Source organism: Camelus bactrianus, chromosome 8 (genome assembly GCF_048773025.1).
Source record: "Camelus bactrianus isolate YW-2024 breed Bactrian camel chromosome 8, ASM4877302v1, whole genome shotgun sequence".
Classification (NCBI taxonomy): domain Eukaryota; kingdom Metazoa; phylum Chordata; class Mammalia; order Artiodactyla; family Camelidae; genus Camelus; species Camelus bactrianus.
The window spans coordinates 76646516-76665267 of NC_133546.1; the positions used below are offsets into that span (position 1 = coordinate 76646516).

The window sequence follows — 18752 nt, forward strand, 5'->3', positions numbered from 1 at the left end:
TTATGTGTTTGTGAATATAGACTCTTAAAATATACTAGTTTTCTAATCCTTTTGTTCTTTGTATAATACTTGGAACAGCGGTATCAGGTCAAAGGTTTCATGATATAATTTGACAGTTGACTTCGTGTCTTGATCAGATTAATGACTCTTCAGTGGATGCAAATGACTGTTAAGTAACAGTGGTGTCCTTTACCAATGTAACTGTTTTCTGATATTTAATGGTTTAATACATTATACTGATATTAAAAATTACATTTATGTAACCAATTTATGCTGTAATTACAGCATGGAGAAATAATTATACACACTTGTTCCTGTGTTAGAATGGATGTGGCTTTTGAAGTTTTCAAGTGCAGTTGTAACCCCATCCATAAATGTATACATGACGATATCTATGTAGCTAAACTCTTGTTCTATGTTTAAAATGAATGAGATCAGATTCTGTGTTTTCCTAAACTGTGAAATAATGGAATGATCACAAAACTGAGGTTCAGAAAATCAGGTTTCTGGGGGGAGGGTATAACTCAGTGGTAGAGTTCATGCTTAGCATGCGCAAGGTCCTGGGTTCAATCCCCAGTACTTCCATTAAAAATAATAATAATAAAAATAATAAATAAATAAACCGAAATATCACTCCCCTCTAGAAAAAGAAAAAGAAAATCAGGTTTCTAATCCAGCAGCCCAGCTTCTGCCGCTCAGGAGGGCAACAGTGAGCAGTCACTGTATTCACTAGAATGTAAGCTCCACTCGGGCAGAGATTCTTGTCTGTTGCGTTTATTGATGTATCACCAGCATCTAGAAAAGGCAAGGACCAGTGCGAGTGTTGAACAAGTATTCGTTGCATGAACGATGCTTCTCCAGACGTACAGTGTCCACATCTATCAAACAGTGTTCCCTCCAACCCTTGCATTCCAGGTAATATTAAAGCCCCTATGAATATAAGTAAGACAAATCCACAGCTGGAATTGTTTATCCAGCTGTTACCTGGGCCTTTATCAAATTGTTGAGTGCATCAGTGTTCTTTGCATTGAATATTTACTAACATTGAATAAGATAAGACCGAGGAATCTGTCCATGTTTCCCACCTTCAGAAGGACTAAAACACAAACTTTAAAATTAAAAAAAGGATTATTCAAATTCAGAAAACTAAACTAAATAAGTATAAAAGAAAGTTCAATAACCTATATATATATCAATATATAGATATAGATAGATAGATATCCACTCTGTGTGTGGATACACACACAGTGGAATACTACTCAGCCATAAAAAATAATGAAATAATGTCATTTACAGCAACATGAATGGACCTGGAGATTATCATACTAAATGAAGTAAGCCAGAAAAAGAAAGAAAAATACCATATAATAACATTTATGTGTGAAATCTAAAAAAAGAGACTAATGTACTTATTTACAAAACAGAAGCAAAGTTGTGGTTACCAGCGGGGAAAGGGGGTGGGAAGGGATAAATTGGGAGTTCGAGATTTGCAGATACTAACTACTATATATAAAATAGATAAACAATACATTTCTACTGTATAAAATGGAGAACCTTATTCAATATCTTGTAGCAACTTATAATGAAAAAGAATATGAAAATGGACATACATATATATAAAGTATAACTGAATCACTATGCTGTATACCAGAAATTAACACATCATAAATCAACTAAAATAAAATAAATTTAAAAAATAAAAAGAGCTAAACAACTGCTCTAACGATTTCAGAACACCCTGTAGATAGACCCTTCTTTAAGAAAATTTGATATCCCAGTTAAAAAGTACAAATTAATAAAGACTCTTGGCTTTTAAATGTTTTCATTCATTGAACCAATATGTCATGTGTGACAACCATGTGGAGCTGGGGTTAGGAGATGCGAGAGAAGTTAGGTTCCAACAGCCCCTCTCCCCATCCGGCATCCAACTGCCAGGTGCACACACAGCATCCCGGCCAAAGTCGACATCAGCCCTGGAAAGACTGCAGAAGAAAACCTGGAGGACCATGTGCTACTGATCGACAGCTACTCCTCCAGACCACGCCACTCACAGCCGCCCCCGCACAGTCACAGGGACCCACCCGGCATGGGTGCCACCTGCCTGTTCCCTCACTTCCTCTGTATCGACCCTGACCTCTTTTTAATAAAACCATTGCTGCTCTGCCCTGTCACTCTCCACTCCCCTCATCCTGCCTATTTTTCTCCATAAGACTTATTACCTCGCATATTATGTACATATTTGTTTGTTCATTGCCTTTCTTGTACACACACATGGGTAAGCATCATGGCGGCAGGAAATTGGTCTTCATCTGTGTATTCCCAGCACCAGAACAGTGCGGGGCACCTGGTCGGTGCTCAGTAAATATCTGTTGGATGGATGGATGGATGCATAAATGAAAAACTGAATGAACAAATACTCTAACCTGATCCCCCTTACCACAGATCCTCTAAATGGTGTCCCCTTCAATTTACAGCATCTCTCACTGTTTAAAGTAGCTCTCACTGTTTAAACTTTGCCCTGATTTTTCTCACTGTGAACCTCATGATTTTCAGTAGAATGTGGTGTTCTGCCTTCAGGCTGCCTTGGGTAAACATTTGTCACAGTTCCCCTTGGCCCACTTGGGTGATACACCCTTGGGGCTCGCCCCTGCCCCTCAGGCGGGTGTAGCCAGTGTGCATGCAAGAGTACAGTGCTGCAGACATGGTGACCTCGTAAAGGAATGACACCTAAGAAGAAGGCACAGGATGTACATACATCAACACCCAAACTAAATTAAACAGCACTCGGAGTGGCTGTAGATGAAATCCCCGCCTTGAGTAAGTGTACACAGTCTACAGTAAGCCAAGTGGGCAAGACAGAGACCAGAAAGGGGAAAGGCAGAGAATCCGGAGCCAGAGGTGGGAAAACAGTCACATCCCCTCGAATGTTGGTAGGAGGGCAAATGGCTACAATGTTTCTAAAGGGCAGTTTCGGGATAGCAAACAAGATTAAATCAGTTTACTAGCATTTCAACCTCTAAAAATGTATCCTATAGAAATGCTCCCATAACAATTGGAAACATCCCAAATGCTCATCAGTAAGGAAAGGGTTTAATTATGATACCACATAACCACTCAGTGAAACAGTACAATCTTCTAAAGAGTAAATGTACACATGTTTGTATTGTATTATAATTGTGTTAAATGGAATAAGAAGAATGCGTGTTAGTACCAGTGATGTGGTCCTGTTAACGAGTTCACAGTCCTGTTCTAGACACGAGGGATGATGGGGAGGTATACTCCCAGCATCATCCTCCTGGTAGAGAGGAAAGTCCAACTGAGGAAACAGCAACACACAAACAGTCAAATAAAGCTTTACCGGCAGGTAGAGTGGCACTGTGAAGACACTACAGCATGGGGAAGGGATAAAGAGCAATGAGCGTCAGAGCAAGCCTCTCTGAAGAGGCAGTGTCGGGGCACAGCCCTGGAGGAACAAGAAAATCAGAAGGGCAGATGGTGAGGAAAGGGGCCAGCAGCAGCATCCTCGGAGGGTCCAAGCAAACGCAAGGCAGGCTGTGTGCCTGGAGGGCAGTGTCCCTGTCGGGTGGAGGGAGGGGAGTTCTGAGAGGTAGCCTGGGGCCAGATCTATGGCATTTTGAGACCATGATAACAGTTTTGAATTTTCTTTTCTTTTTTTTAATTGAAATATAGTCAGTTTACAATGTTGTGTCAGTTTCTGGTGCACAACATAATGTTTCAGTCATACATCCACATACATATATTCCTTTTCATATTCTTTTTCATTATAGGTTAGTACAAGATATTGAATAGAGTTCTGTGTGCTATACAGTATAAACTTGTTGTTTATCTATTTTATATATAGTAGTTAGTATCTGCAAATCTCAAACTCCCAATTCATCCTTCCCCACTCCCTTCCCCTTTCCCCACCAAAAACCACAAATTTGTTCTCTATGTCTGTGAGTCTGTTTCTATCCTGTAGATAAGTTCATTTGTGTCTTTTTTTTTTTTTTTTTTAGATTCCACATATAAGTGATATCATATGGTAATTTTTTTTCTCTTTCTGGCCTACTTTACTTAGAATGACGATCTCTAGGTCCATCCATGTTGCTGCAAATGGCGTTATTTCATTCTCTCCTATGGCTGAGTGGTATTCCATTGTAGAAATGTACCACAGCTTCTTTATCCAGTCATCTGTCAGTGGACATTTAGGTTGTTTCCATCTCTTGGCTATTGTAAATAGTGCTGTCATAAGTTGATTTTCTTTTAATTTTGATGATAAACCATTACAAAATCTTGAGCACAGGAGTGACATCTTCGAATTTACACTTTTATGAAATCAGCATGGCTCTTATGTAGCGATTATTCAGCACCGAGTCTGTATAGGATAACTGATTAATGTCTTATCAGACGGTTAACAAAAGGTGACCAAAACAGAGGAAGACATGCAGCTTTCATGGGGTTTATTTGGGCGTGTTTGGAGGGCATCTTCTTCACAGGGGTTATATGAAGACTGAGAAGTTTATGTGTATATATATGTAGTTTATGTATGTGGTTATGTATATAGAACATTTTCATATATTACTCATGAGTATTAAAGGATACTATGTGAAAAAAAAGAAAGAAAACAAGAAATGCAGATAGAATGAGTAGAGAGAAAAATCATGTCAGGTGGGAAAAGTCTAACAGTCTGGCTAACCTTTTAATTTTGTTCTAATCAAATAAATGTTTTAGAATTTTCCATATCCGTGCTATGATGAGGATGCTGGCTAGCGCCTTTCAAAGGGGCCCAAGGGAGTGGCTCTGAACTTAGAGTTTTATCAGGAAAATGGTTAGCCAAGATCAATCACGGTGCAGACATGCTCACCCCTACAACTGCCGGTCAGAAGTCCTGCAGCTGAGTCGAAATGTTGTGCAGAGCTGTGTAGTCTTGGAATTGAGATAATCTACATATGTAACCTCTGTGGCGCCTTCCACAAGATCGTGTATTTAAGGTGTTGCAAAAATCATTAAATACAAGACTGCTCTTTCTGTGAGACCTGCAGATACCCAGTGGTACCAAAACAGTGGTGTTTTTCATGTTGGGATCCAAGTGCCTCTTCTTTAAAGGACGTGACCCACTGATTTAGATCTGTTCCTGCACATTTGGAGTGTTTCAGATTAGGGGAAATGAATTAGGTTCCACATAATGGCTCAGTGCAAAATCCAGCGTTTCACGGACGTTGACGACTTCCGTAGGAGTAACTCAGTGGGCTCGTCTTGGTTCACTGAGTTTCAGGCAGTCTCTGGATCTGAGCAGGTTTCTGCCTTCTGCTGCTACCCTCCTTGGCCAAAGCCGACTTTGGCAAAGAGATTTAAGTCATCAGATTGTTCTCCTAGATGCCGTTTTTCTGAGTAAATTTGTAATTCCATGCTTCATGAGCTATTTTTGTATTTGCAGAATCAGTCGCTATCCAGGGGGGAAATTGTCTAAGACAAACTTAGAGTTTCTTTCACTCTCTCCCGTCAGAGTCAGGCCACAAGAAGTTAAAAAGTACCATCCAGAGAAGTACAGAGACAGGCATGGCAGCGGAGATGAGGAAGATGGTGCGGCAGCCCAGTCGGGAGTCCACTGACGGCAGCATCAACAGCTACAGCTCCGAGGGAAAGTAAGTGACGTCAGCGTATCCCTATGGCTTAGGGCCAAGGACCCATCACGGGGTCACAGATGGAATGCCAAGGCCACCAGGGGTGGTCACACAGCTTCTTTATTTAACCAGAAGCTCAACCGCAAACACCCTAACCTCTTAGGGCACACACACACAAGGACACACCTCTGCACCGGGTCAGGCACACTTTTAAGGATGAAGAAATGGTGGGTCAACAAGCATAACTAAATTCTGTCATCCAGAAGAGCTCAGAAAAGTCCATTCCTGGATGCTTATTGTAGAAATGCCATACTTAATGGATTCTTTCATATGAAAAATTCACTATCTGGCTCGGTTGTCAAAATCTGAATTAAAATCTAGAAATAAGGAGCTAATTTCCCATATTCTTACTTTTCTCCAAACTGTTTGGGCTCTAAGTTGTTGTAAGTCTAACCATCTCATAATAACCACTTAAATTGTCTTGTTTTTAAAACATCACTAATTCAATTTTACCTTAGGGGAAAAGCCCAGGATCTATCTCCTTCATTGTTTTTCTGATTAAAGCATTTTAGTTAATTCTGAAATGAATTTATTGTAAAAAATATATGTAACTAGATTTTTGTTCTGTTTACTTTTTACCATTTCACATATGCCCTGCAGAAAACCTGCATTTTCCTATGCTTGAGAATTTCTCTGTTCCTACTGAACTTTTACAGAGCTGATAGAGCTTACAAATAAGTAATTATTATTCTGCAGTAAATTACTTGGGATTGACCTTGCACAAGTTTTCCATCATTACTTATTTCTTACCATTCAGGTATCTTTTACCAATCTAATATGAATCGCTGATTTTATTTTACTGGCATTTTTCTATTTTGTTCCAAAAATGAAATAAAATTATGCCAAGTTAATGTTCACAATCTACTTTCCTGTTCCTGAAACTTGTGAGTCCCTTTATGTGATGAAGTGGCTGGTGTGCATACTCCCAGCAAGGTATAGCTAAGAACAAAACTCAGCAGGCATGTTATGGAGTTAAACTTGCTGATGAAAAACCAGTATCTGCTGAGATGTCAAAGCCATGTGCAAATAAGATTGGAGGCGTTATTTTCTGATAAGACAAGTAACAAATTCAGTATGACTGAATCACTGTGCTGTACACCAGAAATTGACACATTGTAAACTGACTATATACTTCAATAAAAAACAAAAAAAACCACTGATAATAGTAATAAATATTTATATAGTGCTTCCTAGAAAAAGACAGTTAACAAATCCGGTAATATTTACCTCCACCATGGATAAGCCACTTATCCTCTCATTGATTTATCTTATAGTCTCTGAATGGGATCAAAACAGATACCATGTCTCATTCCTTTCATTGTGAAGAAATATGTGTGAAAGCACACGGGAAGCCATCAATCTTTGTAGAAATCTGTTTATTCCAAAAACTACTTACTGAAGCCCAGCAATGTAGCCAGCCTGGTTCCTGTTACCAGGGAACATCAGCAAACAGGCACAGTCCCTGCTCTGGGGGAGGAGGGTGCAGCCTAGGGGTTTCAGGCAGCTGAGGTGTGGTGAGAAACAGACATACTTTAACCGGTTCATTTCTATTTGAACTAATTAAAAATCTCAGATGACATGAAATTTTAGTTCACCCACAAATGAAATTAAACATTTTGGTTTGGAAATAAGGATTTGAACGAGGCTATCATATTTATTTTAAAAAATTACTGGCCGCTTTTTAAAACTTAGCACTCATGTTACTTGATGCTCATGAGTAATTATGTAGTTCATGATGTAAAAATTCATATCGAATATCTTATCTCAGTGAGACATTTATGTAGGGGTTTGTATCTGTAAAGTGTCCAGAAAATTTACTACATTAGAAACTACACGGGGCCTCCTGGATAGAACGGTGGGTCTTCCACTGACAGTTTAGACCTTTTCTCCATCAGCGCTGAGCCTCAGATGCTTGGTTCAGAGGCATTGCCGAGAATCAGTAAGTGAACTGATTGCCTAAGCACTGTGTAATACACAATCCGAATTAGTAGTCTAATGGAAACTGTTGAAAAGAATTCCAGGAGATCTAGTGTTTTAATGTATGTCTGTTTGCTCATAGCTTGATATTCCCTGGAGTACGGCTAGCAGCGGATAGTCAATTCAGCGACTTTCTTGATGGACTGGGACCAGCCCAGCTTGTTGGCCGCCAAACCCTCGCCACCCCTGCGATGGGTAAGAATCATTTTCTCTGTGGGGAAACTGATGTTTCGTGGTTGACAAGATCACTTAAAAGTAGCAGAATAGGAATACAAGCGAGAAGCAACATGTTAGCTTAGGTATTGTTGGGTTCAAGGGACTAATCTGATTTCTAATGCATTTTTCTAACGAGACATTACGCAAAATGAATGAAGTTAGGCGTCAATCTTTGAATTCTCAAAATTCTGTTAAGATAGAAAGTCTACAGTAGATCCAAATGGAGGAGAAGGGTAGCACTTTATAGTGTGGAAAAAATGATGGTTTATCTAGTAAAGGATGTTGGCATAGTGTTGATGCAAAAAAAAAATAATAAGAAAATTACCTCCCTACGTCAGAACTTAAAAAAATAATATTTTGGACTCAATTGTAAAAGAGAAACAGGGGGTGAAGAAAGACATTAGAAAATACTGAGAAACATTACTGTTTCTGTACTTTTGGAGTGGGACAGAACTTCCAACCCAGAGGCAGATAAATCAAAAATTTCTACTGGCAAAATATACCATAAATGATGGTTTAAAAAGATGATGAATTGAGAAAATTTTATGTAACATGTGCAATAAATGTTTCCCTGAATGGACATGAGATTCCAGCTTGAAAGGACCCAGAGAGAACTCAGCAAAATGCGTAAGAATAGTTCAACACAAGGACATCATCACGGAATTTTGCAGCACCAGAGATTAATAGGAACTCCTGAAAGTTTCCTAAGAGAAAAATAATCCTGTACAAACTATTAAAAATCTGATTCTCATTGGACTCTTCAAGCATAATACTGGAAGCCAGAAAACTACTCAGCATCATCTTAAATTCTGAGGATCAGGTGGTTTCCAACCTTGAGTACAACAGGCAGCTAAATCATCAAGTAAGTTTGAGGCTGGAATGAATACATACTCAGACAAGAAGAGTCTCAAAATGTTTTCCTCATTCCCATCATTGCTCAGAAAGCTATTAGAGGATCTACTTCCCCAAAATGAACTAAGTGAACTTAAAAAACTGTGAACTGAAAAAGAGGACTATGAGATCAAGTAAATAAATGCTTCAGTACAGTAGAGACATGACTGAGTTACCCAAAATGGTAGTGAAGGAAAATGTGGAGAGAACAGCTTCAGCACCTTTAAAAGCCATCTTGTCCAAACTGTAGCATGTCCCAGTCATAAGATAAAATCTATAGAACGCCTAATGGAAGAGGTAGACAACCAGGAGAGAGTGAGGGGTGGAACTCGTGACACGGGCATAAAGATGTAGGCGAATGCTTTTTAAAAGACACTTCTTAGGTGTGGGGAAAAGGAAGAGTGTCCTAGAAATGGGAAATGATCACAGTATTCCGGTTCACTCAGCTATAAGCAATGTTACATAGTCATAATATAAATATTAATAGTGGGAGGATGCGATGACAGAAGATGTCGAGTATACAGCGGGGGTAGGAAGACAGTGAGAGAGAGTGAAATTAGAAGTCACTAATAGTACCCAAAACTGAAGGAAAAAAAAAAAGGAAGCTATCTTACAAGTATAGTATTTAGAGATAGGGATGCAAATGCCAAAAAGTAAAAAATGAATTGGTTAAAATATTAAAAATTTTGAAAGCAGGGGCCTTTGGAAGGCAAGATGTTGAGACAGAGAGAGGCTGGAATATTTCATACTAATAACAAGTCTTACAGAACAGTTTGATTCTTTAAACCATGTATTTATGTGATTAAAACAAAAACAAAAGCCCCAAGGAACCCAGGAGCTAAAATCTGAAACAGAATTATTATAAAACTAATTAACAATCCAGAAGCATGATGTTGATCAATGAACTGGGCAAATAAAAGGAATTCCCAACTAAGAAAATGGAGATGATTCAACCAACTAAAACTAACTTAGAAGTAATCCTACTCAACATTTTCAGGAATAAAGTATCATATCCTTCAGAAAAAGCTGAACAACTTATAAAAATGGGCAAAGGACATGAACAGGCAATACATAAGAAGGAATAAAAATTGAAAATATTTAGAAATATGTTCAGCCTCCCTCATCATCAAAAAACGCTAATTATAACTTTTTGAGTGTCAGATTGGCAAAAAGTAGACATATTGTAATAACATTCTTAGTGGGCTGTGGGGACTGGGTAGATAGATGATGGATAGATAGATAGACAGACAGACAGACAGATAAAGGTGGAAGGAAGGAAAGAAGAGAGGGAGATGAGGAGGGAAGAACATATGAAATTACTAAGATATTTACCAAAACATTAATGATGAGTTTCTCTAAATAATGGAAATACAGATAATGACACTTTTTTATTAAGAAGTATTATACACCAGATGACATCAAGGATCCTTCTGGTGAGTACAGGAATCACTTAAATATTTCAGCATTATTATAATTAAGCAACTTATATAAGTTGGACGAGTATCAGAAAAGGGAAGAGAAACATTTCAAAACCTGATTTGGAAGCAGCGAAAGAAAAAAAAAATCGTACTTTGGAGTCTGTTACGGACCTCTCTTTTTTTAACCGCCTGTAACGGCAAAGAAGCTGAAAACATTCTGCTTCCCCTCCACTCACAGGTGATATACAGATCGGAATGGAAGATAAAAAGGGCCAATTAGAAGTTGAAGTTATTAGAGCACGGAGCCTCACACAAAAACCTGGTTCCAAATCTACACCTGGTAAGGAGCGGTCTTACTGAATTTCTATGAGAGAATCCTACATGGGCAAAAAGGCAAAAACTCAAAACATTCACTGCCTTTGACTTTCATGTGCTCTGTTCTGCATTATCTGATTGATTAAAAAGGCAGCTTTTCTATGTTTTCTATGTTGATTGTATAAAAGTGGACCTGGGTTTTCCTTGCACAATCATTGTCAGAAAGTCTTAGGAGAAGCATTGTCATACTAAGACGAGTTTAGTTATGACTGCTTCTTACCGTGTGTCAGTTATTTTTGCTGCACATTTACACATTCAGGGAAAAAAACTGAGTTCTAATCGTAAAAAGGATGAGCTTTTAGATATAAAAAGAGCTTTAAGACAAACCTTTATTATGTTGCCAGTCATAAACTAAGTCAGTCAAAATCTTATGATAATTTTGCATGCATTTACTTGAAATGAGGAAAGTAGCATTTGTGGTTAACATATGGGTTTTAAGGGACAGAATTTATGAAGCACTGACATTTTTAAGTGATTTAAATAATCAGTGGGAAACTCTCCATAAGCATCTCTACGCTCATAAAGCACTTGTAATAAAATCAATTTAACTTAAGGCATTAACTTCTTACATGTCAATGTTACCTTTTTCAGCTCCATATGTCAAAGTATACCTTTTGGAAAATGGGGCGTGCATAGCCAAGAAGAAGACAAGAATTGCAAGAAAAACCCTTGATCCTTTGTATCAACAGTCCCTGGTTTTTGACGAAAGTCCCCAGGGTAAAGTCCTTCAGGTCAGTAATAGCTTGTTTAAATGTTTGCATTGTAATAGGCACATTATTTATATAAACACTGAAGGATGGTCAAACACAAAGAGAGTAAACTTCAGTACAGAGAAACATAGTATAAGATCCTTGAGTAGAAAAAAAATGTTAATTTACTATCCAAATAGTGTGTAATGTTAAAAATACCTGGTGGCCGTGATCATCATTCTAAGTGAAGTAAGCCAGAGAGAGAAAGAAAAATACCATGATATCACTTACATGCGGAGTCTTAAAAAAAGACACAAATTAACTTATTTACAAAAAAAGAAAGAGACTCACTGACATAGAGAACAAACTTATGGTTACCAGGGGGAAGGGGGTGGGAGAGGATAAATTGGGAGTTGGAGATTTGCAGATACAAACTACTGTATATAAAAGAGATAAACAACAGTTTCTTTTGTATAGAACAGGGAACTATATTCAATATCTTGTAGTGACCCATAATAAAAAAGAACATGAAAAAGAATACACATATGTATATGTGTTACTGAAACAGTATGTCATACACCACAAATTGATGCAACATTGTAAAGTGACCCCTCAAAAATGTTAAAAAAAAACCCACACAAAAAATGTCTGGTAGACAAGCAAAAAACAAGATTTTTATTTTCACTTTCCTCTCCTTTTTCTCTATTTCCCACCCCTTCCCTCTTCTTGATACATATGTACATATATCAAGGCAGCTGATGCTAAAAATAGTTCATTGAGCATTACCAGGTGTCAGACGAGAGCTGTAAAGAGGAAGGAAAAGACCAGCAGATATTCAGGACTGGCTGAACATCAGATACATTGTTAGCTGCTAACATACATAACCTTTTCTAAATGTTTTGACCACCATTATCCCCACCTCAAAGATGCCATCTGAGGATCACAAGGATTAAATCATTTGGCAAAGTTACTCAGTAAATTGAAAAGCCAGGATTCACCATCCCTGCCTGGGTCAAGCAGGTGAATGAGTTCATTTGCGACCCTCTATGGGGAATGAACAGATTAGAACTAGAACCTGGGATTAAGTGGAATGGACTGTAGGTCTGACATCAAGGGAGTCGACTCAGACTGTGGTCACTGTTGGTGAGCTCACTGACTTACTCATCTTCTGAGCAAGTCAGAATTGTCAGGCAGTTCCTCAAAAGGCACCAGCTTACCATTATCGTCAAGCTGCACCTTCACTAATAAGTCCATAGTGTAAAAGAAATTTAATGAGTAGTCTCATTCTTTAAACATACCCTGACATACACACACTCCATCGACACTGACTTGGGTGGTTTCGCCCTGCTAGCTTGCAAAAACTTTAATTTTTAATTATAATTTTAATTAAACATTTATTAAATTAATTCAATTTTAATTAATTTTTAAAATTAATTCATTTAATTTTTAGTTTAATTAACTTAATACATTTTAATTGATTTAATTTTAATTAATCAAATTTAATTTTAAATTCTCTGTGGCCCTGCTCATTACTTACTAGGTAGTAGTTGCTAAAAAAGGTGTTGAATTTATATATAAATAAATTTGTGTATTTATTTTTTAACATAGTTTCTTTAGGTAATACCTTTCATTGACCGGGGAAATATTATTCACATTCCATCAAATCTAAAAAAGGATTGTGTGTTTCTCTTCGAGCACCTGAATGCTAGTATCTTTTTATCTGTTATGCCTCCTTATTCTTAGTTGTATTAATTTCCTCTCCTTCCCCGACTGCCCACTTTTTTTTCCTCTAATTCTTATTTTTTATTGACGTGTAGTTGATTTACAATGTTAGTTTCAGGTGCACAGCAAAGTGATTCACTTGTACATATACATGCATACATATATATTTTTTCATATTCTTTTTCATTATAGTTTATTACAAGAAATTGAATATAGCTCCCTGTGCTATTCAGGAGGGCCTTGTTGTTAATCTATTTTATATGCAGTAGTAGTGTGTATCTGTTAATCCCAAACTCCCAATCTACCCCTCCCAATCTAAACCTCCCTGAAGAGTTTGCTGTCCACTCTTCAAATGTGAAGGAGAGAGAAGCTCTGGTGTCATTGCTTTCTCTGTCTCTGCAGGTGATTGTCTGGGGAGACTATGGCAGAATGGACCATAAATGCTTTATGGGTGTGGCTCAGATCTTGTTGGAAGAGCTCGATCTGTCCAGTATGGTCATCGGCTGGTACAAATTGTTTCCACCGTCATCACTAGTCGACCCCACCCTCACTCCCCTGACCCGCCGGGCTTCCCAATCATCTCTGGAAAGTTCAACTGGGCCTCCCTGCATCCGATCCTAGTGAACTCACACCAGAGTCGGTCCAGTCAGACTCTATCTTTCAGGATAATAATCTGAACCAGATATTTCATGATCAAAGCATTGTTGGAGACAGACAATCAACTTGTGTTTTGCCTGTGGTAGTTTTTCAATACTATGTCCCAATCGTTGTTTCAAACCTGGCTTCGTAGGACAGAACAAGGCAGTCTATCACATGACAGGAAGAGTCAATGTGCTCATGAGAATCACTGTTGCTTCTAACAAAGAAAGAGAGGAAACCTCAAATTCACACACACACATGCAGACACCCCAGATTGAACAAACTGGAAACTCTCCCTCCCTGAAAAGTTATATTTTACGTGTTTCTGCACAAACCACAAGCAGTGTTACTTCCCTGATGTTTGAGAAATTTTTGTTTATTCGTGTGGTGTTTGTTGATTTTGCTTTCTTGATTTGTTTTGTTTTGTTTTGTTTTTCACTGTATTTGTGATTGCCACTGGTTTTCGTCTGTCATGATAAGGCCTCGTAATGTTTCCAGAGACCCTTTCTTTCTTTTTCCAAAAGCACCAAAAAAAAAAAAAAAAAAAGGGCTGAAGTGGTCTCTGCAGCATCTCCCCAACATGTGTAAGGACAAGGTGAGGCCAAGCAGGGGTTTTGCTGGTTTTCCTTTTATTGTTCTTCAAAGTCTTATGTGGAGAAACCCAGATAACAGAAAGTTATCTTCCAAAAACAAATAAATCACAGAGTCACTTTTTTTGAATGAAGAGCATATCTTTTTGCATTCTGCAACGGTATTTTATGTTCTCCACTGTTTTGCATGGAAGACTTTTACAGAAGTCGGTCAGTGGCTAGTGCTGGGAACTAAAATTAACACATAATTGTACTTCAGAAACACTCCTCATAATGCCTTCTCCTTCCTGATATCCAAGAAAAAAAAAAGTACATGCTCATGTGTATAAACCATATGTTTGACTTCCCAAAGTGGTGACTAGAAATGAATTAGAGCTTAAGACACTGTCCGCTGTCCCAGGCTTCTGGGCCATGTCTCATTGTAGACACACCACCTGTCCTGGAAAGAGCATGGTCTGAGCCATTCAGTATTCCACTGGAAATTCCAGTTGACGTATTCTGCACTAAACTCACATTTTTATCAAATTTTAGTTTACATTTCTTTGAGATCGTTGCAAGCACAAAGCTTGATTTTTTAATGCAAAGGATCTTACTTTTCTGGGGCGGGTGGGTGGGGGAATAAAACAAAGTCACATTTCCATTTGCATTTGCTCCATCTGAGTTTTTCTCGGCCTTGAGCTCCCTCGTGACCGTCTGTCCGTGTGCTACCCGCTGTAGGCTCTGCAGGGGCATCCATCCGCAATCCCTCCTTTTACGAGTGACTCAACTTTTGTGGTTCCACAAATAGAGCAGCATGACTGGGACTGTTCAAAGCTGCATGCATGTTTTTTTGTAAAAAAAAAAAAAAAAAAAGAAAGAAAGAAAGAAAAAAGAAACAAAAGGTTATTTAATAACGTATGTTAGTTCCACATAGGCCAGCTTGTATGTTGCATGTACATGTACAGTTTGCTCGTTAATTACTCTCCTGAAATAACCAAGAAATCTAAGCCATCCATTTTTGTTATAGACATTTTGCAGGTTTTAGCCAACCGGACTCGGTCTGTGAGTCTGGGGTGAAATGTCTATAGATGGACTTTATTTTTTACCCTCTGGAAACCGTGATGTAGTATGGACCAAATTCCTTCTAATAAATATTTTGGTGTAGATTCCTACTGTGGGGCCGTAACACATGTAGACACTGTATACACACACTAGGTTTCAATCCATAGACATACTGCCTGCACCAAGTGAATTCTTTATTATTTACACAAGCCAGAATCACCTGCCCATCTCTCCGCGGGGCACAGATCGACCACGACTCACCATGCTGAGCAGGAGGAACTGAGGCACTGGTGCACTTCTACTAGATTCCGTTCTGTCTTAGTGGCCAACGAGCAACAGATTCCAATTGGGTAGTATCTTTCTATTTTGACCACTTGTCTTAACACCCCACCCCCCGTGCTTTTAAATGAACTTCCAACTCATGTATGTAAACATGTTTAATAAAATTTACTTTTCATGTCAGTTGGTAGCCATATGTGTTCTGTGCTTTGCCAGATATCCATGGTGGGGCCCGTGGTGCCAGACGGGAGCCGGGTCACAGGAAGGGTGGCGGGGTTTGTTGTCTGCTGCGGACTCTGGGCTGGACATGTCACTGCATGATTTATGTCCTAACCTATGGCCCAAAGGGTACTTTGCATCACGTATGAGTTTTCACTTTGTCAGCCTGTCTGAGTGAGCACATGACTCTTACTTCTGAAAAGTGGCATTACTAAAAACAATAAATCTCAGTAAGAACCACATGGAAGGTTTTTCTTCTGCTGTTGTTTAAGTGCGCTGATAAACAAGACAACACCATTGTCCAAGTGCCAAATCATTTCGAGGTATGTGACCTATCAAAATATGAATTCCTGTGTGTCTCATCAAAGCATCTGGCTCAGATCTCCGTTGGTCGCTTCTGAGCCCCTGACTTATCTGTCAGACCTTGACTTAGTGCAGGTCGACGTAACAAACCAAGCAACACGTTAAACAGTCTTCAGTAGAATCTTAAAGGATAAATACATCTTCAGAGATAATAGATGAGTCTCTAAAAGAAACATGTTAAAATTTATTGGCTTTCTTTTTTAATTTTTTATTGAAGTGTAATTGATTTACAATGTTAGTTTCAGGTGTACAGCAAAGTGATTCAGTTACACATACACATACATGGGTACTTTATATTTTCAGATTCTCTTCCATGATATATTATTACAAGACATTGACTATAGTTCCCTGTGCTATATAGTAGGTCCTTGTTGTTTATCTGTTTTACAGATAGTAATGTGTTCTGTTAATCCCCAACCCCTAATTTGGTTTTCATAATTCCACGATATATTTTTCTTCTCCAAAAGTGTGTTCGTATATCTCACAGTCATCCCCCTCACCATACTTAGGAAGTACTCCTTTCATGTTGCAATGTGGCAAAGTAACTGTTGTGATCGAGTCTCCACCTTCAAGGAGCCCTTAAATTTTAACAGGACACACTGGCTTTAACTTTGTAAAGCCAAGTAAACCCAGCTAAGTCAAAATCAAATTTGAGACAACCAGTTGTTTACAGTTTTTTACCCTGTGGAGTCAGCCAGCTGTTTGGTCTACAAGACAGGAAAGTACCTGTTAGGCCAGGTCAACAGGAGACCAAAACAAGTGATCCGTTCCCTTTACAACAAACTGTCAGGGCAGAGCTGTTACCGCATGTGCCAAAAGATAGCACATCCCTGGGGGCCAGCAGGGGCGAGTCTGCTGCTGAAATAGGAGGGCCTGGATAGAGCTTGGGAATTCTTCGTCTCAACAGGCACGGAAGCAGAAATCGCTTCAAATCAGACAGGACTGCACGGTGTGACGATTTCACGGCCCACCACGAAGGAGAGGCAGAAACCAGAAAAGTGGCCATCTTGCTCAGTCTTCATGATTTCCTGCTGACTTGAACAACTTTATCTCTGGAAACCCCACCCCAGATATATGGTCAGATTATAGGTAGCCAACATTATTAAGGGCTTGGTGGGGTACTAGACATTAAATACTTGGGAAATGAAAATGAGAACCAAAACCCAAAACTGCCCCCATCTTAAAGGAGCCCCCTGTCTGCTAGGAGATTACATAAAGAAACAATAAACATAAACAAAACAGAAGGAAACTGGGCTTGGCCAGGTGACTTGCTTCTGTGTTGCTGGCTAGTTAGTTCCGTAACAGGGAACGTTAGTGGGTGTGGCAGATTGGAGGCCACCCTCCACCAGAAGGGCTTTCTGATCATTCAACCTGGTCCCTGAATGAAAGACGCATGGAGCAGACCTGAACCCCACTCCCAGCCTGATGCAGAGCTGCCCTGCTGACCTCCACATCTGTGCACAATAAAAACAGTATTTTTATCAGCCACAAAGGTTTAGCGATTGCTTGCTATGCAGCATTATTAGAGCAAAAACCTATTACACCATCCTTTATCAGGTTGTCCACTAAGTATAATTACTCTGCTGGCCCTGAGTAAGGCATAAAGTTGAATCAGACACAGTTTCTGTAACAATCCTTAACGTGGTTAATTCCACAATATTATGACTTTTCCCTTTTTCTGCTCTCCTTCCATGATCCTAACTACTCTCAGCCTAGAGGGACACCAGATATCAATTACTGCCTCTATTTTAATCCCAGCACTGCAGTTTCTCCAGTTAACATGTCTGAGTTCCAGATGGTTTGCAGGATATCTCTTTAACGAGAGCTGTCTACCTTAGGTCCATTCTTCGTCTTCTCTCAAAACCTGGGGCAGGTGGGACCAGAGTTCTCGAGGCTGACCAAGCCCAGTCACACACACTCCTCTCTCCCACACCACATCTTTCCCATCTTCCACTTGTCTGTTACTTTGAACAGACAAAGTAGGATGCCAGGCCAGCATTTGGAGAGCCATGCCATTGTAAAAATACCAATAGCAACAGATTTATTTTGATTTACACAAGAACGTCTAAGGCTAAGTTAATAATTTGCCTTCGTTCACACATCTGGGAATGTCTGAAACTGGGAAACTGCTCTTCCCACAAAGTTATATTAAGAGTGGAATTCATAAAACATATTATATTGGGGGGAGGAAAGAGCTCAGTGGTAGAGTGTGCACTTAGCATGCATGAGGTACTGCGTTCAAATAAACAAATAAACATTTATTTAAAAAATAATAAATAAACCTAATTACCTCCTCCCCCCCAAAAAATTAAAAAATACTTTAAAAATAAAATTTAAAAAATGAAACCTTTAAAAAATATAGAACAAATCTGTTCAATGGAATAATAATACTGCCTCTTTACAGCCTTATTTTGGAGATTAAGGTAAGTAGCAAATATCAAATCTTTCTTGAAATTAAAAAAATCTTTATTTCAGATAAAATTATTTCCATAGTTAAAGAAAAAGCAAGCAGACTTCCCTGAGTCCATTATTTCAGGTGATTTCATGTGATTTCCAAGACTATGAGAGTTCTCCAGCATCATCTGAATTCTTAAAATCTGTATTCATAGTAAATACCCGGGACAGTTTAGCAATTAAAACTCTTACGCA

The 18752-nt window shown here is 38.8% G+C and overlaps 1 protein-coding gene across 1 annotated transcript in view; it reads left to right on the forward strand.

Moving 5' to 3' along the window:
* Window positions 1-15704, forward strand: part of RIMS1 (regulating synaptic membrane exocytosis 1) — a 451285-nt gene extending 435581 nt beyond the window's left edge. The window contains 5 exon segments of the mRNA XM_074368769.1: window positions 5507-5645; window positions 7744-7856; window positions 10425-10526; window positions 11153-11292; window positions 13375-15704. Of these exon segments, the coding sequence (XP_074224870.1) occupies window positions 5507-5645; window positions 7744-7856; window positions 10425-10526; window positions 11153-11292; window positions 13375-13593 (713 nt within the window). The 3' untranslated portion in view covers window positions 13594-15704.
* Window positions 15705-18752: the final 3048 nt, after the last annotated feature.